General features: G+C 40.4%; 1 protein-coding gene across 3 annotated transcripts; it reads left to right on the forward strand.

Moving 5' to 3' along the window:
- The first annotated feature begins 1,736 nt into the window (after nucleotides 1-1,736).
- On the forward strand, nucleotides 1,737-22,651 carry PAPOLG (poly(A) polymerase gamma). 3 transcript variants are annotated; one of them, XM_075088159.1, is made up of 23 exons: nucleotides 1,737-1,850; nucleotides 4,434-4,592; nucleotides 4,666-4,732; nucleotides 5,349-5,430; nucleotides 5,514-5,623; nucleotides 6,742-6,795; nucleotides 7,903-8,014; nucleotides 8,645-8,734; nucleotides 9,357-9,495; nucleotides 9,648-9,720; nucleotides 9,803-9,923; nucleotides 10,240-10,324; nucleotides 10,705-10,758; nucleotides 12,747-12,866; nucleotides 13,194-13,303; nucleotides 15,523-15,644; nucleotides 15,729-15,898; nucleotides 16,665-16,771; nucleotides 16,848-17,086; nucleotides 17,932-18,003; nucleotides 18,577-18,633; nucleotides 19,449-19,562; nucleotides 21,765-22,651. In XM_075088159.1, exons 1-22 carry the CDS (start codon nucleotides 1,834-1,836, stop codon nucleotides 19,545-19,547), a joined length of 2,259 nt encoding a protein of 752 aa, XP_074944260.1. In that variant the 5' UTR covers nucleotides 1,737-1,833; the 3' UTR covers nucleotides 19,548-19,562; nucleotides 21,765-22,651. The 3 variants fall into 3 exon arrangements, with proteins under 3 accessions (XP_074944260.1, XP_074944259.1, XP_074944262.1); XM_075088158.1 differs by lacking the exon at nucleotides 21,765-22,651 and having other exon boundaries at nucleotides 19,449-20,635; XM_075088161.1 differs by lacking the exons at nucleotides 17,932-18,003; nucleotides 21,765-22,651 and having other exon boundaries at nucleotides 19,449-20,635.
- The last annotated feature ends 1,915 nt before the right edge of the window (nucleotides 22,652-24,566 follow it).

Raw genomic sequence — 24,566 nt, forward strand, 5'->3', positions numbered from 1 at the left:
AGAAATTACACCCCCTCTCCCTGCACCAGGCTGTGAGCCAGAAGGAACCTTTCCCTCTCAACATAACCTCTCCTCAAGGGTGATCCCCCCACCTCCCACAGCATCCCATCCTCACCCGCCCACCTCCTCCCACCTGCGAGGAGAAGAGCATAGAATCACAGACTCATTAAGGATGGAAAAGACCTCCAGGATCATCAAGTCCAACGATTAACCCAGTACTACCAAGGCCACTACTAAACCATGTCCCTAAGCACCACATCTACACATCTTTCAAATACCTCCAGGGATGGTGATTCAACCCCTTCCCTGGGCAGCCTGTTCCAGTGCTTGGCAACCCTTTTGGTGAGGAATTTTTTCCTAACATCCAATGTAAACCTCTCCTGGCACAACCTGAGGCCATTTCTTCTTGTCCTGCTGTTTGTTACTTGGGAGAAGAGACCAACACCCACCTCACTACAACCTCCCTTCAGGTAGTTGTAGAGAGCGATAAGGTCTCCCTTCAGCCTCCTTTTCTCCAGCATAAACCACCCCAGATCCTTCAGCCATTCCTCATAAGCCTTGTGCTCTAGACCCTTCCCCAGCTTCATTGTCCTTCTCTTTACACGCTCCAGCACCTCAATGTCTGTCTTGTCCTGAGGGGCCCAAAACTGAACACAGTATTTGAGGCGCGGCCTCACTAGTGCCGAGTACTGGGGCACCATCACTGCCCTGCTCCTGCTGGCCACACTATTCCTGATACAAGCCAGGATGTTGTTGGCCACCTTGGCCACCTGGGCATGCTGCTGGGTTGCGTTCAGCTGGCTGTTGACCAGCACCCCCAGGTCTTTTTCTGCTGGCCAGCTTTCCAGCCACTCTTCCCCAAGCCTGTAGTGTTGCACAGGCTTGTTGTGACCCAAGTGCAGGACCCAGCACTTGGCCTTCTTAAACCTCATGCAGTTGGCCTCAGCCCATCAATCAGGCCTGCCCAGGTCCCTCTGCAGAGCCTTCCTGCCCTCAGGCAGATCAACAATCCCGCCCAACTTGGTGTAATCTGCATACTTAATGAGGGTGCATTCAATCTCCTTATCCAGATCACTGATAAAGATATTAGACAGAACTGGCCCCAAAACTGAGCGCTGGGCAACACTGCACGTGACCAGGTGCCAACAGGTTTTAGCTCTGTTTACCACAACTCTCTGGGCTCAGCCATCCAGCCAGTTTTTTACCCAGGGAAGAGTACACCTGTCCAAACCATGAGCCACCAGCTTCTCCAGGAGGATGCTGTGGGAAGTGGTGTCAAAGGCTTTGCTAACGTCCAGGTAGACAACATCCACAGCCCTTCCCTCACCCACCAGGTGGGTCATCTGGTCATAGAAGGACACCAGGTTGCTCAGGCAGGACCTGCCTTTCATGAAGCTGTGCTGCCTGGGGGGATCCCCTGGTTGTCCCACACATGCCTGTTGAGCGCACTTGAGGTGAACCGCTTCACAATCTTCCGTGGTACCGAGCTCAGTGTTGTGCATGTCCCGGTTTGGGGAATATTCGCCCGGCTGCGAGTGCCCCTTGGCCCGTTCTATGCCCTGCCTGGCCAGCGAGGCCCTTGGGGGGAGAGGGGCGGCGGGAGTGGGGGCGGTTCGCCATAGCCGCCGCCAGGGGGCGACGGCGGCAGGGCAGGGCGTGGCCTCCCCACCAAGCCCCGCCCCTCCGGGTGCGCTCCCTCGTCCGATTGGGTGAGCGCCGCAGTGGCCGTCGGGAAGGAGGCGGTGGAGGCTCGTCGGGTACAAGGGGCGGGAGGCTTTAGTCAGCCGGTGGTGCTGCGGGTCGGGCGGTGTGGTGTAGTGCGCGGCCTGCGCCATGAAGGAGACGTGCGGGTGAGGTGGCGGCACCCTCCTTCCTTCGCCTTTCCGTGAGAGGCCCTTCCCCACCCGCCCCCGTAGCCCTGTGAGGGGCCTGGCGGGGCGGGAGGCTGTGGGCCCTGGGGTGTTTGGGGCGGGGTGTGGGTGGGTGTGGAACCCGCCTCCCGTCAGGGGAAAACTCCACTTTAAAATAAAAGCTAAGCCTTCTCCGTGTGCGGGTAGGAGTTAAAGCCTCTGCGGGGTTCGGAGTCGTCGTGGGTAACGCTGTGCCCGTCTCCGCATTGTGTTGTCGCCGTAACCTAGTAACGGCTGGGCGGGTTGCAGGCTGCCACCGCTGAGCCTTGCCCTGCTCTGAGGCTGCCGGTCTGCCTTAAACAGCAAAAAAACAAGTGGCTTTCTCTGAATGTTGGCGTCAAGGGCAAGGTGCTTTAACTTGCCAGCAGGCGTTTGCAGGCTTTTTGCGGTTTTTTAGCGTCATTTTGTGTGATAGCAATGAAAGGTGTAGCTGATGTTATTTCAGTGAAGGTCACAGGGTTGGGGTTTTTTCTTTTGTTGTTTTCTTGTTTGTTGTGGATTTTTTTTTTTGTCTTGTGCTATCAATTTTAGTGGTTCAGGTGCTGATTTCCAGTCATTCCTCCTCCTAAGCGGTGAGGTCGGAATGATAAATTCCTACCCGGCTCAAGGCGAGCTGACCTTGGAGGTCAGAAAAATGCACTTACAGCGAACACTTGTACACAGCGCTGATGGCTGAAGGCAACTCCCCGAACTGTAATAGTGTCGGCTTATCTGTTGTCTCTCGGAATACGCAGGAGGAACAGCTCGCAGCTTTGTAAACCTGTAGATGAGTGCAAAGCCTGGAACATATCCATTTAAGTTAACTTCTTGTATAAAATTAAAATCTATCAGAACAGAAATATGTTGGAGCTGTTCACTGTGGTGGGCAAATCGTAGCAAGAGCTGGCAAAATACTAAACTGCAGCAGACTTCTCATTTAAAGAGAAGGCTGATGGGTGAATAGGTAGTATGCCACGTATGCTGCTTTATCTCTTAAGATGCCTTCTTTGTATGTGACTGGCAGTCTGGTACACTTGAGAGAGAGAAGTAAAATATATTTTAATTCTAAAATGGGAACGTATTCTATTGGGCATAAGTCACTCTTTCAATAAAACTTTACAAACATAATTTTCCTCAGCTTTTAAGTTATTTTGTTAAATCAATTGTTGAAGCTGTCCTTGAGTGTTTCCTAATCCCATTCCAGCTGAAATGGGTCAGATTTGTTCAGTAGTTAAAAGCATCTCTTGACTAACCCAGCTAATATTGGACATTGTCCTTATGTGGAGTAGAAAAATATCCAGTTTGAATAATGGCATCATTAATCCCTTTAGCCTTGGGGTCTGGATATGGGCTCCTTGACAAGCATCATGAGTTGTAAAGATCTTTTAATGTGCGTCCTCCTTTCACTACTAGTGTTTTTGTAGAGACCCTTGATCTGTTAAGTATAGTTCTTGCCTCCTGTCCTACTCCTTTCTCTCTCCTGGTTTCAACTGGTAATGCAAAGTAGGGTTTTTCCTCCATTTTTCCCTTTCTAAAGCAAGGGTTCTATGGTATAAGAAAGTGCTAATGCTGCCTTTAATATAATATTGCCCTGCCATGTCAGTTCTGTGCTGCTTCTAATTGCAAGTAAGTCTAAACACACAGAACAAGCGGAGGGTTGGAGGTTAAAATTATGCCTTGCTGTAATGGGAGTTCCAGTGGTAGTAACCTTGTGGGCCTCCAAACCCAGGTCCCTGGTGTCCTGCTCAGCCTAACTGGACAGTGAGCTAGCAAAGCCAGATTTGAGTACCTTCTACAAACAGAGCTTACCTTGTGCTGCTTTATGTGCTGACATACATCTTTGGGGTTTAGATAAAACAGAGGTATGTACAGCTAAGCCTCCAAACCATAAAAATCAAACACTCTGTTAAGAGCGCAAGGCTTTCCTAGCAACATTAGCTGCAGGTTGGTTGATGTTTTGATTCTTACTCTTCCATAAACAAAAACAAGATAATACTCAATTTACTGTATCAACTCTGCTTAACGGATCACTTCATTATACATCCTTCCTCTACAATCAAGTATAATGCCCTTCCAGAATCAGTAGAAGCACAGCAAGTGCATTTAACTAAAAGAAGCTGGTGATAAATTGTCTTGTTCAGTGTTAGCAGGAAGTTAATGGGAATATCCTTAAATCAAAACTGATCTGAAACTGAAATGTGTCCAAAACTTATGCTACATGTAGTGTCACCTTTACTGGATTTCAAACCTTTTTGTTTTCTGCTGATCAGTTCTAATGGTCTAGAGCACTGCAAATAAGTTGTATTAAGATGGTAGCAACTTAGATCTCTTCTTATATCCCCAAATGTTTTTTTTAAATAGCAGTTGTGGTAGAAGTTAGGTCAGGTTATCTAAAAATCATAGGCATGATTCTTTTTTCTCATTTATTTTAATGCTGGGTAAAAGAGCAGAAGTTGATCTGAAAGCCTGTAAGCTGAAGGGTGTTTTCCAGTGAGGTTTTTTTTTGCTTTTGTGAAGTCTCCAGTATTTTATTTTTTCCCACAGTACTTCTAGGCTGCAGAACCAGCCTCAAAGGCACTATGGAATTACCTCTCCGATTAGCTTGGCTCCTCCGAAGGATATAGATCGCATTCATACTCAGAAGCTAGTTGAAGCAATGAAGCCATTTGGGGTATTTGAAGATGAGGAAGAACTGAATCACAGGTACAAGGCGACTATAAAATCTGTTAATTTCTTGGGTTTCTTAGGGCAAACTTAACATGAGTTTTCTTTACAGGCTGGTTGTTCTTGGTAAACTGAATAACTTGGTCAAAGAGTGGATTTCAGAACTTGGTGAGAGCAAGGTAAGGACTTCTTTTATATGTTCTTATCAAAACAGCTGAAGCCTTTTTATTTCTTTTAAAGGCCATACTACTAGGATTCATGCTGAAGTTCAACTTTTAGCTTTCTTAAGTATTGAGTAGAGCTGTAGTAACTGCCATTGAAATTAAGGTATAAAAGATACTTCAGATGAAGGCCTTGAATCTTTGCAGCACTGAATAAACTTGTGAATTTGCTCTGTCAGTTGACTTGTAGCAGTTAAAAAAGCTGAAACAATGTGTTGTGGGGCAAGATAGATGGTACATGGACACTAATCTTGCCCCAAACTGCTTTTTATATAGCTCTTAGATTGTGTTAATTTATGTGTGTCTGTTGCAGGGAAGGCTAATAATAGATCTTAATTTGTGTAAATGAATGAAAGGACTGTTACATTACTCATCATCTTTGGGTTTTTTGAGTTGCAAGCACTTCAGAAAAAAAAAGTGAGTCTATTAGACTAACAACTTGGTATGGGAGTGAGAAGAGATTGTTTATGGAGGCTGTTGTAGTTTTTCTAAAGAACTTGTGTGCTAGTTAAACTTGCACATAGGTCAATGTGTATCTTACTTTCTAAAGCAAACTCTTCTCTTCTACCCACAGAATCTTCCCCCTTCAGCAGTAGCAAATGTTGGTGGAAAAATATTTACGTTTGGTTCTTACAGGCTTGGAGTACACACTAAAGGTAGAACTTTTGTTGTCTGGTCATAGTTCTAATGTTTGTAAGCGACTTCCAACAGTAACAGAAGAAATGGAATATCTTTGCAGGTGCTGACATAGATGCTGTTTGTGTTGCTCCTAGACATGTGGAAAGATCGGATTTTTTTCAGTCTTTCTTTGAAAAACTAAAACATCAGGAGGAAATAAAAAATCTAAGAGTGAGTAAGCTCTCTCCTTGATAAGTGTGCAACTTCTAAAGTAAGGATATTAATGCTAAAGACTCTTATTGACAGTGAATGTCTTACAAGCAAAAAGAAAATATTCTGACCACCTTCTAAAATACTATTATATGTAGCATGAAAATGTTGAAGTTGAGCTTTTGGTTCCTTTCCCCAATGACTGTAAATCACACACGAATCTTTGTGGTGGTACACTTCTCCCCTACCCATGGTTTGGGAATGAGTCAGTTGTATCAAAAAGCAAGGTTGTCCCTAGGAGCCTTGCTTTAATCTTAGGCGTGGAAATAAGGTATGCAGGAAGAGGAGGGAGCAGCCTGAAAACTAAGGAAGTTGAATGTGATATGGAAGGGCTTCTGTCAGCACTGCTGCCATGGAGTTCCCCTGGATGTACTTTGGGACCCCTAATTCATTATTCTCTAGTCATGTTTCTCTCTGGCTACTCAGCCTGAGACTTGGCGGAAGGGATGCACGCTGTCAGCTTTACATGAAATGAATAGGAGCTGTGTGCCTAGTCTTCCTTATGCAGACATTTTGAAAGACTTCATATGTGTAGCTAATAAGCTTTTGTTTAGATGACTGTCGCCTGAGAACACACTCACGGTGGGCTGCGGCACAGTTCTAACAAGTAGTCCACAGAATTGAAAACTGTCCCATAAAGTAGCTGATGGCATCTCAGGCATGGTGGAAAACCAAAAATACAAGAGACTAGTGCTCACTGTCAAATGTGGACAGAATTGTTTAGATTTCTCTGGATGTTAACCAGTAGTAAGATGGCTACAGAAATCTCTTAATTTTCTTCCTTACTGCCAAGGTAAATACCTTACAAGCACTGATACTGACGGCTTATTGTGTACTTTGTTCTTTACAATACATGATCAGCCTCTGAATTTCTTGGCTAAGTAGCTTTTTAAAGCTAGTATTAGTACCATATTAGTGCTATACTGCTTGCAGCTTATTAACAATTCTTGTGGTTCAGAAGCAACTCTGTTTTTATACCGGGTAGTTCAGCAGTGTAAATTCTGTATTGTATCATAGTTTAGGAAAAACATTAAAATGACCAAAGTTATTTTCTTACACAGTTATCCTCTCCTTTACAGGCAGTTGAAGATGCATATGTACCAGTTGTCAAGTTTGAGTTTGATGGCATTGAGGTAAGCATTTCAATATTTTCTTTAAGTGAGTAAATTTTTTTCTTGCTTTGGAATAGGGTAACTTTTCCAGGGGCCTGTGACAGTGCTGTCTTGGAAGGTTATTCGTATCTTAAAGTATATTTAGGAAACCAGTTGAACAGCCTGACCACAACCTATCCCAGGAGAAGACATTGTGGTAGAATGGGAGCTTATAGGAAAATAAGCCCCCAGGAAGCCTGGCAGGTATAGGAATCTCTTTCTAAACCTGCCAGGGTACCCTACTTGAACAGTATTTGTCTCACAAGGCTTGTGTGGAAGGGGAGTACAGGCAGTGTCCTTGCTAACTCTCCCTAGCTCTGACAAGCTAGCTTTCTACAAAGGGCTGCATATAGTGTAGTTCACTGTGTGAATCATGTGAGTGGACTAAATGTTTTGTCACAAATCAGAAATGAAGCGGTTATGAGGCAAGCAATCTGGAAAATGAAAAGTAAAAGTACTCGTTTGGCTCCTGCCTAGGTTTGTCAGCTGCAGGAATCCTTGCATCTTGAATACATCTTATACAGTGAATAAAGACCTGCATGCCGTTGTACCTAAGCAAATTACTGCTTGGTATCAGTATCATGAAGACACTTATTCAATGACCTTTTTGTGGTCTTTATCTGGTACAGATATTCACAGACTAATTTTCTTGGCCCAGACTGTACTAAAAGCCGGATACTTCAGGATCAAAAGGGCTTACTGCATAAAGAAAATGCTCTCTCCTTTGCTGAAGTATAGTTGAGGTGATTGAACTTATGTCTTAATTTTATGATTAATTTTAAGTTCCCTTTTAATGGAAAATTCTAAGTTCATAGTACCTTCTCAACTTAAAAAAAAACACCCTTCCTTTTTCTACCTTAAAAAGAAAGGGGGGATGCCATGAAGGTTCTGTAAATAAAATATGGAACTTCTAGCAACTTTCCTGAGTGTTCTGGCAGATAAATTCCTTGGGAGATGGATCTATAGTCACATAATTCTAAATACAAATGTTAAATACTCTTTTTAGACTTGACTAACTGTTTCCCACTAGTGTGCTCTTTGCAGTGCGGCATTCTAACTCATGGTTGGCACTTCTTTTTCCCTCTTAAGATTGATCTTGTGTTTGCTAGACTGTCTTTGCAAACTGTTTCTGATAATCTTGATCTTGGAGATGACTCGCGTCTGAGAAGCCTGGATATAAGATGTATACGGAGCTTAAATGGTAAGCATATTTGTACATCTTTAAAAGGAAAGTGTTATTGAAATTGGCATAGAATGTGCATTACACAACCCAAGTTTCTGTACAAGATGCAGAAACTGATATCCTGTATACTTCAGATGTGAGGAGGTGGCAGGTGGGCTTAAATTTAGATGTCTCACGGAGTTGTGTGTGTAGATAAACCTGTATTTCATGTTTCTTTGATCAGGGTGTGTGCATTGTTCCAGTTTGCCAAAGAAACTGCTTCCAATTAATAAGTAAAGCACTTGATAAAGAATGTGTTGTAGTTCATAAAAAAAAAAAAGATATTTTAAATACCTGAAGCCTAACTTGTGCCCTGTTTAACACTGATTTAATTATTCCTGGCCGTTGAAAGAAACTTAGCTTTTGGAATCCTGTAGAAAGACCTTATTAAAAATTGTTGTCTCTAGTCTAAACTATATATATTAAAAAAAAAAGCTGTTGAGGGCACTGATACTGAATGTTGTATGTAATCTATAATTTCTAAGTAATATAAAGCAAATAATCCAATTTTTCACTGACTTGAAGGTTAAACTGTTAGCTATGGTTCCAGTATAGCATAAGAATGACTTGCACCTATTAATAGAAACTTCTGTACTTTTTTTCTTACAGGCTGCAGAGTTACTGATGAAATACTACATTTAGTGCCAAATAAAGAGAACTTCCGGCTCACGCTCCGTGCAATTAAACTGTGGGCAAAACGTGAGTAATGTGATTGTTTGTGATCTTTAAACTTTTCAGAGGCATCTCATGCTAGAAAAAACTATTAGAAGTACTTCAGCTTTGGATAGCTGTTTAAATTACAGTTTAAAAACTAAAAACTGTTTTCAGTTTAGATTCAAGGTCTGTGTGTGTGTAGATTCTATGTGGTTTTCAATGGGGGTAGACTGGGGAGGAGAGGAGAGTGCCTACAACACAAGGTGCTGCATTGCCTATCAGGAACCTGACTACAAATTATAAAAATGCCAAGTGAAGTATAAAAACTTGATACAGAAGGGATAAGAAAATACTGTTTGCACCTGTGGCTAGAGCAAGTGCTAGCAGAATGGCAGAACTTGGTTGTTAAGGAAAATGAGTGAACCAGTAGCTGTAGCAGTGCAAGCAAATTTCAGAGTAGCAGTATTTTGGCAAGTGGTGTGGTAATGACACTTTTTCTCATCACTGTAAGGACCAACAGTTTTGGCCTCACTGCACTGCAAAAGTAACTGACTTTGAGGCTGAAGTATATGAAGTATCCTATAGATTTTGAAGTTGGTGCTGTAAATTTGAAGGAATATCCTTGGGTATGAAAGACTACAGGCTAACTACAATGTATCTGTTCTAGGACGTGGCATTTACTCCAACATGCTGGGATTTCTTGGTGGGGTTTCCTGGGCAATGCTAGTAGCAAGAACATGTCAACTCTACCCAAATGCGTTGGCTTCTACTCTTGTTAATAAGTTCTTCTTGGTTTTCTCAAAATGGTAAGAGCTGCTGTTTATTTTAATTTGCTTAAAGAAGTAACCCTCCTAGAGGTAGTTTGTTGATATGTCTTACATCGGCAACATTTAATCCTACCCTGAATTACGCGGCAGGCTTTTAAATGGACAGTTAGTTACTGGCTTTTCTTATATAGGGAATGGCCAAATCCTGTGTTGCTGAAACAACCTGAAGAGAGCAATCTTAATTTACCAGTATGGGACCCTAGGGTATGTAGAAATTGAAATTAGAAGCCTTTAAACTTTCTTCTAACCTAAACTGATGCTAAGCAAAATTGTTTTACCATTACAGGTGAACCCATCAGACCGATATCATGTAATGCCTATCATCACCCCAGCCTATCCGCAGCAGAACTCCACATACAATGTATCTACATCAACGCGAGCAGTAATGGTAGAGGAGTTCAAACACGGTAAAGTTCATCCCATGCTTATTAACTGCTTGAAAAGTGTAGATCTTGCTATATGAAACTACATTATCTAGAATTGGTTATGTTCTGCAAGGTGTTTTGCCCCTTTATGTAGCATAGGTCCCTGGGAGGTATGCCTGTGGCAGGCAATAAGGGACCAGATTTACAGTGAACTGTTGTAGTAGACTTGCATTGTGTCAAGGGAATTCCTGCTTTTTGATCTGTCAGCTACTGTTCAAAACCTTTATCTTGTAAAGTTTATATCATGCTCTGCTAGTCTTAAACAAAATGATAATAAGGTTTTCCACCCTAATTGTAGGTCTTGCAGTTACAAATGAGATTCTCCAAGGAAAATCAGACTGGTCAAAGCTTTTTGAACCACTGAACTTCTTTCAGAAGTACAAGTATGTATGAAATCTGTTGTCTGAGCTTGAAATGATGTATTTGCTTGTTAGCATAGTGAGTTTTAACTTGCAGTCTAAATAGAAGATGGTGTTAATGTTTGATCTTCAGATACTGGAGGTATCTGAATCTGGATATATGAATTTTGGTAAGGATAAGTGCAGATAAGAAACTGTGTTGTGCCACTGCCACTGTTTTTCTTAGAAAAAAATCAATACAATTCTAAAAGATGTAATTGGTTTTTCTTCAATTAAACTGTGCTGAAATTAGGATATAATCTGTCTTGTCTGGAAGTCATATTGTATATACTTAAGGCAGTTTTGGTTTCACTTGAAGGATTATAAAGTCCTGAGCCAGTATATTCACTTTCCTTTTCTTCTAGACATTATATTGTGCTGACTGCTAGTGCCCTTAGTGAAGAGCATCACTTAGAGTGGTAAGTCTTGCTTTAAATGTGGGTTCCATACATAATTGAAACTCAATTAAATGGTGCACTTAATTTGTTAACTGTATTAAGAAATGAAGTATTAAACTGTGCAACTAGGCATGGAATACAGTACCAAGTAGCCAGTTTATCAGCGAAATTAAAAGCTTTCTTGTGAAGGGAAGTTAACATAAATCTTGCTGTTTAAGAAGTTAACCTAAAGATTCAAGTCATGATGAGGAGGAACAAAGAAGGTTAGTGTGCCCAAAGGTCAGATGCTCTGCGTCATCTGGAGAGGCAGATGCAAGAAGTCTGAGACTGCTTACCCAGTGCTACTTCAGTTGGAAAGATGTTCCTGTTGCAGAGACTGAAGCAAACAGGGATTACTTGATGTAATCAGATGTGTAAAGGACATTGCAGAGCTACATCTTTTATTGACCTAGAGCAGTGGTCTCCAAACGTTTTTGATTACACACTCCTATCAGCAAAAAATTTTTGAATGTGTTTAGTGCTGAAAATGATCACTTTGCCGCTCCTGCTAGCGGATAGGTAAATTGCAGGATCTAACTTGTGAAACTTAATGTGAGAACCACCTCAACTGTAGTTAGAGGAAATGACTGCTTATGACCTGATATTTGTCACTGTCTCAAGGGACGTAATGCCAATAATAACTTGTTTAACCTATGTGAATGAGCTGACTAATTGTGAATCTTGAAATAAGGCGAAACGACGAAGAACTAAGGTACTGTAATGTGTGTGGTGTTCTTAACTTCGCAATGTTGTTCTTTGTTAAGAAATTAGTACTTACTTAAGTACTTAAGCCTGAATTGCTTAAGTAAGCAAGCAAAATAGCTCTGTGTAACAGCCCTCTGTTCTGAGGGTGCCTTGGTTATACTTCAAAGTTTGGCTTGTGCTTTAAGGCAAATAATTTAATTCTTGTGCTACCTCTAAAAGACAGCTTACTTAATCATTAAAATAAGTCTAATAGGTAATACCTTTTACCTGAACTTTCTAACATGTTCACAATTGTATCAGCTACAGCTTGATGTCAGTCACAGTTAGGTATACAACAAGGAGTTATGGGCCAGAGGGCTTAGAGCCAAATAATTTTTAATGTGAAATGTTTAAGTGAACAAAGCTTATTAAGTCTTGCAGTAAAGATGAGGAAAGTTCTGGCTCTAGTAAAAACTGATGCTTTTGCAGTGACAGAAATGGAGGCAAATGGGGCATAGTTTTGCATCTGGGAAAACTAAAAAGCAGAAGATAAACTTGCTTCAGAATAAGTCTAGTTCACCAACTCTTGAACGGATTTTGGAACAGATAGCACATCTCTGTTCATCAGCACAAGATAATTTTGAAGAATATACAGATTTCTGATGTCTTTCAAATTTAGCAGTGTGTTTAGGTAAAAGGGTAAAATGCCAGTACTCCATTTAAATGAAAGCCTTCATGGTGATGATTAATTTATCATGAGTTTCTGATGAGACTGTCTTGACTAGATCATTTATTTATTAAAGGAACTCTATTTTTCAATTTGGCTAGAAGAGGGTAAACTCTTTTCACTGATCAATCTGCGGGAAGAAATGCATCTTTACCCAGGTGTAATTGAACCTCTTGTGCTTAAGCCTGTTCTAAACTGCTCTTCCCTTGATCTTTGGGGTAAAAAGGAGTTTTGCTGCACTCCCAGCTGGAGGTGCTGGGATCTGCTTCTTGTTGATATTTCAGCATAGGTTATAGGTTGAAATGTTGTATCTGAACTGTTAAGAGAACTAGTTAAACTTATTTACCTCTGTCTTTGGAAACTTTAAAGTTCAAATGTCACTGGAAACATCTCAAACTACGGTATGTGTGATATAAAAATCCAGTGCCTGTTCAGCTGAATGAAACTTACTACTTATTGACTGGTTAGCATTTTTGTATTAGCATTGTATTATAAAAAGGCATATAACTACTGTGCTGGATACAGTAACAAATGAGTAAACATAACTTATTCTTATTAGGATTGGCCTTGTGGAATCTAAAATTCGTGTGCTGGTGGCAAACTTGGAGAAGAATGAATTTATAACTATTGCACATGTAAAGCCACAGTCTTTCCCTGGCAACCAAGAACTCTGTAAACGGTAAGTTTCTTTATTTTTCTGAAATAGTTTAGCCAATGTATTGTAACTTGTTTATATTCATTCACCTCAGATCATCTGTGAGAGATGTTCAGTTACGCACCTACTGTTTTGTAGGTACAAGCTGTGACAGGCAAGGTTCTGAGCATGTAAGATCTTTTTAAAGAAGGGAGAAATTGAGAGAAGTGCTCTAAGAACTTAAGTATGGGCTGACTCTAATCTTTAACTGCTGTGTACAACTAAACTGTTTTGCTTAATCCCTCCTTGAGAGTAGCTGCTCGTGTCCAAATAACTGTGCATAAATGATAACTTGTGAATCTGTCTGTTTAGGAATGGATATGTGTCAATGTGGTTTCTTGGAATCGTATTTAGGAAAGTGGAAAATGCAGAAAGTGTTCACATTGATTTAACATACGTTATACAGTCATTCACAGATACAGGTAAGTTTATACTTTGCTCTAGTCTTGTAGGGTTTCATTTTTTTTATTCTAGTGGAAGTTGCTTCACTAAGTGAATTGTGCTTCCTTCTGATATTAGATATTTCTATACAGAGCAGCATATAGAAGATTAACTTTAAAAATGTACTATTTTGACCGTTTGGCAAAGTAAGTCCATCTTGAAACAAAAGGTGTGTGCTACAGTCATACACCATATACCATATGTGAATAACAGTTCTGCAGATCATAGCAAACATGGTCACAAACTGCATTTCATGAAGTGGACAGTCAGATGTGAAGCCAGGAGACATCCATTTACAGGGTGTAGCTACACTTGTCAAAAACAGTTGTCAGTTGCTGAACTTTGAAAGTGGGAATTAACTGTATCAGGCTCTAAAATAAGTTGTTAGTGCCAGCTGACAGTATCTTTCCAAAATAAGTATGTGTATGATATGATCCCAGGACTTTGAAAGTCTGAGTGGTCACATTGTAATTACATGCAGTCCTGCATGTAAACCTTCGTGTTCACCTTCCATTATTATTTTTGATAGATGTAGAACTGAAGTAATATTGTAAGTGTTGTTAGATGGTGCTAGAATAAAGGGGGCTTGGGGTGAGGAGTTGTTTGAAAGTTTAGGTCTTCTGCATAATCTGTTTACTTCTTCCCAAGCCAAGTGCCCTTGTGCCTTTCAGAAGCATATGTGTGCTGTCAGGCTCATGCCTAGCTACCATAATGAAGGACTAAGGAAATGGGGTAACTCCTCTGAAGTGGCAAGTGTGTTCAGACAGAGTTCTAAGCAGTGGACTCATTTAAATATTTGTTTGCATGGATGAAGACTTTATCTGTAGTAGCAGCGTGAGCTGTGTTGTCTTGCTCAGACAAAATGAGGAAATGCAATAAAACCTGACCTCTGTTTTAGCTCATTTTTTAGGATATAAAAAAGTACAGTAAAATGCATCAAAACTCTTGTCTGAGTTTCAGGCCAGGTGGGGTGACTTCCTCACACTTGAACTGTTACTGTCTTGCACATTACATCCAGTGGTGCTGTGCTTCAATGTTTTAGCAAATGTAAATTATGTCAACAAGGTTTTACTGCTTAGAGGCTAGAACTAATGTTAAATCCTTTACTTCTATGCACATACTTTATTAGTATAGCTGTGTGCTCTTAGTTTAGTGAAGTATGTTTCAGATACAGGGTTTGAATCCAGAGAGACTGAACATAAAAGGTATTTCTTGAGAGGCATGAAATCCTTTGGCAAATGTAGAAGTGACCAGTAGTCGTGTGCAAGATAGCTTTTATTATGTGCCTTAACTCTTTGAGAGAATGTTTTAGTTTGGAAGGTTTTTGTTAAGTGAGCTCTAACTCCTTTGTAAAAGCATTATTAAACTTACTTAGAAGCAACAGTTCATATTGGTGTGAATGTTCATATCTGGGCTTTTATTTAAGTTGTAGGTCTGCTTTAGAAAGACTTATAAGCCTTTTTGTTGCATGTCCTTGCTTTGATCGCCACTCGGTATGTTAGTAAGCCGACTTTCCGGTTATGCTCATGATAGGCCTGTTAGATAAGCTTATCTAAATGTGACTTAGTAACTGCTGTGCTACTATAGCATTTTAAAGGTGCCTAAAAGGCTGTTTGCAGGCAGTTAAGAAGCAGCTGTTTAAATTGCAGTGATTCTGATAAGTCAGGTGTCCCTAAAATCCAGTCTTATTTCCTTGGACAGACAGAATTTTAACATCTAAACTACTGAGAAGTTATATGATGTTACAGAACTGTTACAAAAAACCACAATCACCACCATAAATACCAAAAAAAAAAATTATTCTGAATCTTAAGTTGTTCAGTCTCTCACTAGCTGTGCACAATTGGGTTGATTCAGAAAGTCCTCTAGATCTGTTCTCAACCAGAAAGCTAATGGTTAAGGAATATTATCTCCTTCAGGTTAAAATCAGCTCAGATGTGAGCTGCATGATTAGCAAACCACAGATGTAACTGAGCACATAGCTGTTATGTATGTGCTCTGTACTGGATGTGAAATGGGTATCTAGGTCACATTCATCTTCTCGAGACTGTATGTGGAGTGCTTGGGTAGCATTTTGTGTTCAGTTAGGCTGGAAACCTCTTGCTCTTCATTTGGGACTTAAAAGCTTGCTGTTTCTAAACCTTGACAAATATCTAATGCAAATGTCCCCACTAAGCTACAACACTAAATTTCATGTTAGTTTACAGGCAGGCTAGCAACCTCAATATGCTAAAGGAAGGTATGAAGATTGAGGCAGCTCATGTGAAGAGAAAGCATCTCCACTATTTTTTGCCTGCAGAAACCTTACAGAAAAGAAAGAAGGTATAATAACAAGTTGTCTCTTCCCATAACTTTTTTTGCTTTAATAATTACTTGAAGACTTCATTTTTTTATCTGTTGTTTCAGCAAAGCATGCCGGATATTAGCCAAAATGCTGGTGGGCTTCAGTGCAAAAGGACTTCTTCAGAAGGAAGCTGTCTGGACAGTTCCAGAGACAAGGACTCCAGAACATCATATAATTCCTCTTTGTTAAATAAGATATCTAAATTGGACACCTCTAGAGCAGAGACAGAAAGGTTAGCACCATAACCTTAGAACTGTGAAAGAGCTCCTTTTAGCTGACTCACAATGTGAACGAGGTCTAGAATTCCTTGCCTGAATCTATAAGCATGGATCATAAGCATGTGGAGGGCTCTAATGGCTTCAGAAACAAAGTTGGCATCTCGTTTGGGCACGTGGGGGAAGAGGGGTTAAGGAAATAATTGCAAAAATTAATGTACATGAACACACAGGAATGAAGAACAACTTGATACCAGAGAAATTATTTGGTCTTGAATATAAATCCCCTTAGGTTCGTAAGTGAATTGAAGCCAGAGTTTCATGTGTAGGTAACTGTTCTAACAAGTATGGTTAATGCTAAATGTATTAAGTTCTAATGAAGCGCTGATCTTGATCACAGAAATGCTAGAGCTCCTGCTGACTTAGTGGAGTAGTATGAGAACATGGGCAGTAAAAATGTCTGTTGCTTCCTGGGAGGTTTGTCCTTAAGCTACTTCAGCACAGGAGGAATATGTAATCTTGAGAGTAATAGCCCAATGCTACCAAACATGTAATGACTGCTGTGTTCAGGCCATTTGGTACTGTAGGAGTAGGATGCAAAAAAAAAAAGGTGGACATATGGGTAGAGCAGATACATTAAAAGCAGCACAGAGTGCTGGATATACAAAACTGGAAAACAGTTCCTGTACATAAAGACTCACTAAAGAAAATGCTTAAGTTTGCAGTGGTATTATAGTATTTTACAAACTAGCATTTTATAACCCTAGCACCTGACTTTTACAGAAATGCTGTATATCAGAGATCTAATGGTGCTAACAATAAGGACAAGATACCTCGTGTACCTGTGCCATCAGTGTCCAAGGGACTTTCCATTCCTGTTATTGATTCAAGTATGTATTGAAGTAGTGGGTGGAATGCAGACTTCAATTTCATGGCCAAACTCTAAAAGCTTAGTGTTTTCTACAGAAATGGAGGCTACGATTGCAATAAGAACATCAGGACCTCCAATCGGTTGTACCATTCCAGGACGTAACACAATTTCTCAACTCAGAGCACACTTTGTCCAAGGACAGCATGAATTAAGTGGGACTCCAATAACAGATCCGAAGAATGTTGCGCCTAAACGACCTTATTCACCGACCTCTAAAGGGCCTCGTTCACCTACCTCAGAAGAATGCCCCAAAAAATCAATAGACGGAGAAAAGGTAAGGAAAGGGGGCTAGGCCAGGGAGGGTTTGAAGTAGTATTAATTATTGGTGTAGAATGAATGAAACAACTGAGAAGCATATACATATATCCCCAATGGATTCAGGAATCTAAATTCAAGCATAATGATAGTTTTACTAGGATGTAGATATGAAAAATTGTCTTGGATATAATATATAGCTATTAAACAGGTTTTTTCCAAGATATGGCACTAGTGACTGCTTTTGGTCTGGTGGCAGGGTCTCTACATACTATACTTATTACTGTACTGACCAATTGCTGGATGAGCTGGCCTATTTGGAAGCAGTTCTTAAAACAATTTGGAAAACTATCTCAAAATGAAGAGGATATGAGTCTTGCAAATGTAAAAGTATGAGCTAATCCTATTCTGGCAGATTTTTGAATGCCTGTTGATAGTTGTGCTGCTTTAGGAATCAGCAGCCTAGTCAATAGGTTGTCCATCGCTGAAATGACAGTGTGGGGTTGCTTGTCAAAGCTTTAGATTAATGCTTGATTTGGTTTATTGCTATATATAAATGTCCTTAAACAGTTGTTCTTGTGGCTTGGACTCTGATTTGAGGGAGAGGCAAAGGCAAACAACAGTTGGAAAAAACTTGTGAAGAATCGACTTGCAGAACTGTTATCTAGTATTGAATATTTCAAGGTTTGGGTAGTAGACTTTTTGAAAGACTTGAGACGCCTGTGTGGTAACGGTACTCTTGTCTAAACATTGTTTTAAGAATGGCCACTAATACATTAAATGTGTTGACTGGATACTGTACCCAAATACAAAGGTAACTTTAGTATAGCAATTATTTTAAGTCTGTGCATTCTGTTCTTCTAGTTAACTGGCCAGGATTCAGCATTCAAAGATGGTAGCAATCCAGAAGATGTCAGGAGAAGACCTACAGAAAATGTAATTTTGAGTTGGATTTTACTCAGTGGACTAACTGAAAAGCTGAATGGACTATTCTAGTGCCTAGACTACCTCACATAATTACTCTATGCACTTATTGATGTAAAGAAAAATATGCTTTTTTAGTTCAGTCTTCATTTCCTAAATAATATGCCTGTATGACCTATCTTTTAGATGTTGCCACTGGATGACTTGGTAGTATCTAGCTTATTGCCGTGCTTAGAATCGGATTTTATTAAACCACTTGATTCACTGATGTAAACTAAAACTACTGTAAAGATCAAAACATTTGGCCTCTCAAAGGGAGGATAAAGACATTGATATTTAGTGTAGCTTGCTACTGAGGTTAAACTCTTGAGGGCACACCCTCAAATCAAGATATGCTCTTGTTAGTGAAGGTTGAAATGCCTGAAATGCTGCATGTGTGCTTATAAGCCTTAAAAAAAAGAGGCAGAGATTTTCTATGCATGTATGTATTTTAGTTTTTTAAATATCCTAGCTGCCAGACCTTGCTGTGTCTCAAGCCACGAATTTGACAATACTGCCTAATAAATTCCTTCTGGCTTTTTTTAGGGTGTTCTTGGAGGAAAATCCTTGCTGATTCCAGTTGTCAACACATCAAGATCACAGGTATTATTTATTTTGCCTTTGTGTTAGTAGGTAAAGCAAAACTAGAATTTTCATTTTATGTACAAGACTTATGTGCTATTAATCCCTGTAAACTTGATGGTTCTAAGTAGTTGGTAAGCTTTTGCCTATCATGCTTTCACCAAATTGAATAACTGAACAATGACCTTCCTGCTTTTACTCACAAAAGTGAAGCCAAAGCTTCCCAGTTATTGAACTTGAACAAACATATTTCTGTGCACTCAAACACTCACACAGTTTGTTTCCTAATTTGCTTTTTTCCTTAAGCAAAAATCTGTATGCTTTGCGGATCTTCTGTAAGGCAATCTGAGCTCTTACTATCTTAAATGCTTGTATACTGATTTCTGTGACAAGATTTGAAAGCTTTGAAATGTATAAGTGGCTTTAACTCTTCAGTGTCATGTAAACTGTTGTGAAATTGAGGGTTATAAGACTGGAAGTAATCTGGAGACTAGAGACACTCTTTTCCTGATCCACGGATCTGAGGAGAACAGTAGCTTCCTCTATTATGCTGTTGAGCACCTTCCAACTTATTCCCACCCCAGGAATATAATTTATCTCGATGCCAGGAAAGAAATGTACAGAGGGGAAAATGCTCTTCCTCTGTAAACTGGTGCTAACTAAAAAAGTGGTGTAGTGAAAAAATCCTTATCTGTAAATACTTTGTGTACCAAAAGAGTATGGCCCAAGACCAAGAATGTTGTTATATTCAGCTAGATAGGGGTTTATCTACTGCTACTTCTGAATTAATGAATTTAAAACTTTTTTTTCCTGTGGCATCTTTTTCTGTGTTGTAGAGGCTTTCCAGTAAAGAACTACCAGATTCTTCATCTCCTGTTCCAACAAATAGTATTCGTATTATTAAAAGATCCATCAAGCTTACCCTTAACGGGTAACCAGGATCTCTTCAGGTAAAGATGATAATTGTTTAGTGGTCCATGTTATCAACATGTATTGTAGTCACTAACAAAGTATGGAAGATTACTGTTGCCATACTGCAACTGGCTAGTTGAAGTTATGGTCTTATTTTATGATGTTAAATGCCTGCTTCCTTTTGAACTACTCTTTGCATGTTCTTGTAACAGTTACCCTTATTAGTCTTTTTTAAGTCTTAACTGTTACTAGCTGAAACAGCTTTTGGAAAAAAGCCACAAAAAACAACCTGTCCTGTGGCTTGGATTCAGAATGTATGTAAACAGGGTTAACTAGTCACTACAACCACATTCTGGTTTCAAGTGTGTATGAACATGCTTGTATTCATTTGTGCTTTCCTAGTTCATGTGCATATATTGTTCTTATCTTAAATTATTTTCCCATTTGGCACACATGCTCCTGTGCATCTATCACAGTGCTGCTCAGCTTCCTCAGTGAGTAGCTTTCCACTGTCTAGCACAGCCATGCATTACACAAGTACTGCCTCCCATGGAGGCTCATAAATAATTTAAATATTGAAGAAAATGCAGCAGAGGATGCTACCAAGGTATGGAGATAATAGATATGTCCCATGCCATGTTATCTGATTTCTGTCTTAAGACTGCTCTGGCATGAGACTTCAGGTTTCTGTTGTTGTCACTGGATAGTAAAGCTAAACTCACAACACACGGGTAAAGATGTACTTAAACATTGCGACAACTGAGGCTGTTGTGACACTACTACCCACCTGCAAGCTGCAGTCTTGAAAGCAACTGGCATGCAGAAAGTGGTTTCAGATAAATGCTGAAAGGTGTTCTAAATGGTTACATGAAAACTTGTAGTCTTAAGTCTGGTTCTGTAAACTGGTAACACTGCTTACCCAGTTAAGTGCATTAGGGTTTTTTGAGGGGTGGGGAGAAATTCTGATCATATGAAACAAATGTTATGCTATCTCGCTATTGTAATTTCTTTATGATTTGGTGTTTTTGTAAATGAAGTTGTATGTTTTTTCCAGAGTATTTTTGTATGGACTGTAAAATACTATCTTCCAAAGAGAAACTTAAAATCTTCAGTCTCTTTTTTTAATGCAGATGGGATCTGCTTAAAAAAAAGGCAAACTAAATCAAATGTAAGGCGGGGGGCAGTGCCACAAAAAAAACATGTACTACAAAATGATAATATCATGCTAGAGCAAATTTGAGGAGACTAGGAACACTGCTTTCCTGCTTCTAGTACTTACAGGTTTTGAATTAATGCCCTCTGAATAGTGCAGTTTGCAAACTGCATTCACAGCTGAAGTCCCAGTTTGCCACATGGACGACAGATACCCCTGAGTTCTTTTAAAATATGTTGCTTGGCCTAAATGCAATTCTGAGCTCTGATCATCTTAAGTATCCACCTGAAACCGTAGTGACAAGACCGAAGGACTGTAAAAGGAGTAAGAGGTGGTGTATATCTTGTAAGGTCTTCATTGTCTAGCATTCCCCCTACTGCTAGTATTCCAGACTTGTGGAGAAAGCATTACTATATTTATCATAAGATATTTTTTTTCTGTATTACCTCTGTCTTCCAGCTTGCTTCAAGTGCAATTTATCTCTTAGAAGATTGGCCTTAGTGGGTTTGATAGGTCTTATTCTTCCTTCTCCCTTCCAAAAAAGCCCCCAAAATTTAGACTGCAAGGCTTAGGTTTAGTCACAGGTTAAAATTAAGAAACAGAACCCATGTTACTTAAGTGGCTTTTAGCAGAACTACACCTTGAATTTATAAAATGTCTACCTCAGTTTTGTGACATGTGTTGAAACCATGGTATTTAAATATTGTCAAGTCTGTGTACTAGTTACAGTGTATATATACAACTTCAGCACCTGTGTAAATAAAAATCCATCATGAGTTTCAAGGAATTAAAGCTGAAGTAGATAAGAAACAGTAAAGCAAATATGAAAAGTAAGTGTTTTCTAATAGTCTACAACCCTGTAATATTACCATGCCTTTAAACAAATTCTTCCACTTGACTGTTCCAAGAACGTTAAGGGCTGGTTTGCCCTTAACTTCTACATCCACACCTGCATTTATGCAACTAGTCTCAAACTAACCTAGCTAATGGATACCAAAGCATATGCCTTTACTCAGATTTTTTTTTTTATTCCTGCTTTGTAGTTATCTTCTAATTGTTCTTACTTTTTCCTTTTCCTCACTCTTAGGGTTTTAAAGAAGAATGTTTAGGAAGAATTTAGGTTACTAGTTTCTTGGACTTGATCCAACATAGGTGAGATTACATGCTTTATCTTAATATACTCAGACTCAATGCTTTGCCCAGTGCAGAGTGACATCACTGTTCTGGAGTTTACCTGGATGTTGCAGAAGTTCGCTACTGCCCCAGGACTATGCAGATTAGATTTCAGCTGTTTTAAATAAAGTTCAAACTGCAACAATTCTACCTAAATGCTTTTCCTTTGTTTATGGAGGAATTACTCTGTTTAAAGTGATTAAAAGGAAAGTTACTCATGCATAAAGACTCAGTGAGGAAGGCTTTTTGATATCAGGCTTCCTGCAAACTTTGCTGTTTTCTATCTGCTTTCTTAGCTGGTAGCTATGCCTCCTGTGGCTTGGAGGTCTAGATGGAAGGGGTGAGGGATTCATGATCAACTCCTTAAAGAGGAGCAGCTCTGTATTGAAACTGTGTATGTTTATAACTTTGAGCAAGAAATTCCACTGCAGGAGTTGATGTCTCTTGCTTATATCTAACAAGGAAATAAACAAAGAAACAGTTGATGTGAAGTCACCTACACTTCTGCTGTTGCAATAGATGTCCCTGTAGAAACTAAGAAAGTAATAGAATACTTATGGTTTGCCTTAATGAGTAAAAAGCAAGGGGGGGTGGGGGAAGTATTTTGAAATTCTTAATCTTGACTTTGGGAGGGAGGGGTTTTTATGAATACTGCCTTTATGTAATATTTAGTGACATAAGCTGTTTAGCCTAAAAACACAAGCAAAAATTCCTAGCTGTATCTTTCTAATGACCTCATCCTACTTCTTATAAAGAGTCTGGCCCTATGCATTATTCCAGTAAATGAAAAGCTGTGGTTGTAGCGTGCTATGTATCTCTGTGCAGCTGAGGGGCTAATAACCACCATGGCTCCCTAAAGACATCGAACGGCCTTAGAGGGCACCTTGGTCTGAGCAGTAACCCTCTCCTGTGAAAACGGGCACCTTCCCCTTGCACAAAATCACCCCAGTAGGCTGCAGCCTTGTCCCTCTGTCTGCCTGCTGCAAAGTGGCTGTGGGGGCTGTGTGCCCTTTCCCTGATGGGGAGAGCCGCTGGGGTGAAGGGGAGCTGTGGCCCAGGCTTCCCACGCTGGGGCGGGTTTCCTGCCGTAAGGCTGGTGGTGGGGGCGGGTTGGGGGCAGAGAGCTGCGTGTGCTGTGACGGTGCTGGCATGTGACTGCACCGCTGCAGCACTCTGAGGGCAGGCGGCTGGGAAACACCGCGGCAGCCCTGTGCTCTGCTCACCATCCCTGAGGAGCTGGGAGGACCAGCTGCAGCCCTCTGCTTCCTGGCCAGCTCTGCTGTTGCTCTGCCTTTCCTCAAATCTGGCTGGGCCAGACTGGACTGAGCAGAGTACGGCAGGGTGTTTTCCAGCCCAGAGCTGGGCAAGAGGGGAGTGGTGGGCTGTTGAGCACTCCTTGCTGCCTCCTAGCATGCTGGTCAGCATGGACTTCCCTTCTCTGGCTGAGGGTTTCTTAAGCCATCATCTACCCCTGGGATGCCAAGCTCTGAGCATGACCTCAAGGGCTCAGGGCTCAAGGCTGCTCGGTCTTGTGTGTTTTTTCAGGGGTGATCTTAGCAGAACAGTAGCCTGGGGTCTGATTTTTCTCTTGTTCCAGAAGATACAGCCTGTTGACATCTCTGCTGTCTGACCTTCAAGAAATTGATACAAATCAAGAAAATCAAACTGGGACTGCTTGTCCTTGGGCAGTTCCTCTTTGCTGAGAAGACCCTGTCTGAATCATCCTGCTCTCTTCACCCAACTTTGTTGGTTATTCACACCTGTCTCTTTTCATTTCATCTCAGACTCTTGCCTGTCTTCCTTTCTCTCTGATAACTTGTACCTTCCTTTCTCACCCAAATCCATCTTTGCTTCCTCTGCATTTGAACTGGGTGATACTTTAATCTGTGCCGATGGAGTGAAAAATCCCAGAAGTCCTGAAACCAGAAGAGGAATAACCTACCCTGTTTCAGTTTTAGTGTGTGGCAGCCTGGCAATAAGCTGCCTACTGCGGCACCATCTAGCTCACTCTCTGCAGTATGTGCAATGGAGAGAAAGCTGAAAACTTTGGCTACTAAGCAAGTCTGGGAAGCACGTGTAAGTTCAATCTCTTCAAAGGTTCAACACATGCCCAGATATGTGTGTGTTTTCAAAGGAAGAGCAAAAAGTCCAATAGTGACACCAGCACAGCCTCTGTGCTAAATTTCACGTCCCTGTTTCTGAAATGTGAAGAAGTTAAGAGTTTCTTAATAAAAGTTTTAAGAATTCTTTGAATATAATTAAAACAGCATATGTTCCCCATGATCGTTCTTAGAAATGACTGAGTCATTTTTTGTTCTGTTTTTCCTAAAAATCATCTGGGGACACAGTGTATGTAATCATACTCCAAAGAAAAGTTTTTGGCAAACTTGGAGTAACTGAAAATGTGACTTTAAAATAGGAAGTGTTGAATAGCTGTCACCAACAAAGAGTGTTGATGGTAATATGACAAAAATAAAACATAGTACCTACTTGCTACAGCATTAACTAAAGCTAGAAAATGCTAGATTGTATTTTGTCCCTACAGTTCTAATTATCTTTTCCCTGTGTTGTCACTTGGCAAGAACAAAAAGTTATCATAAGGGCTATATTCAAGTGCATGCACACGAAGAAAAGCTGAGGTTTTGTGAATCACTTGATGTATAAGTGCTTGGCTGTTTGCTTTCAGCGCTGCTTTAGTATGTTTTTGTTGTGATTT

Source organism: Phalacrocorax aristotelis, chromosome 3 (genome assembly GCF_949628215.1).
Source record: "Phalacrocorax aristotelis chromosome 3, bGulAri2.1, whole genome shotgun sequence".
NCBI classification, from domain to species: domain Eukaryota; kingdom Metazoa; phylum Chordata; class Aves; order Suliformes; family Phalacrocoracidae; genus Phalacrocorax; species Phalacrocorax aristotelis.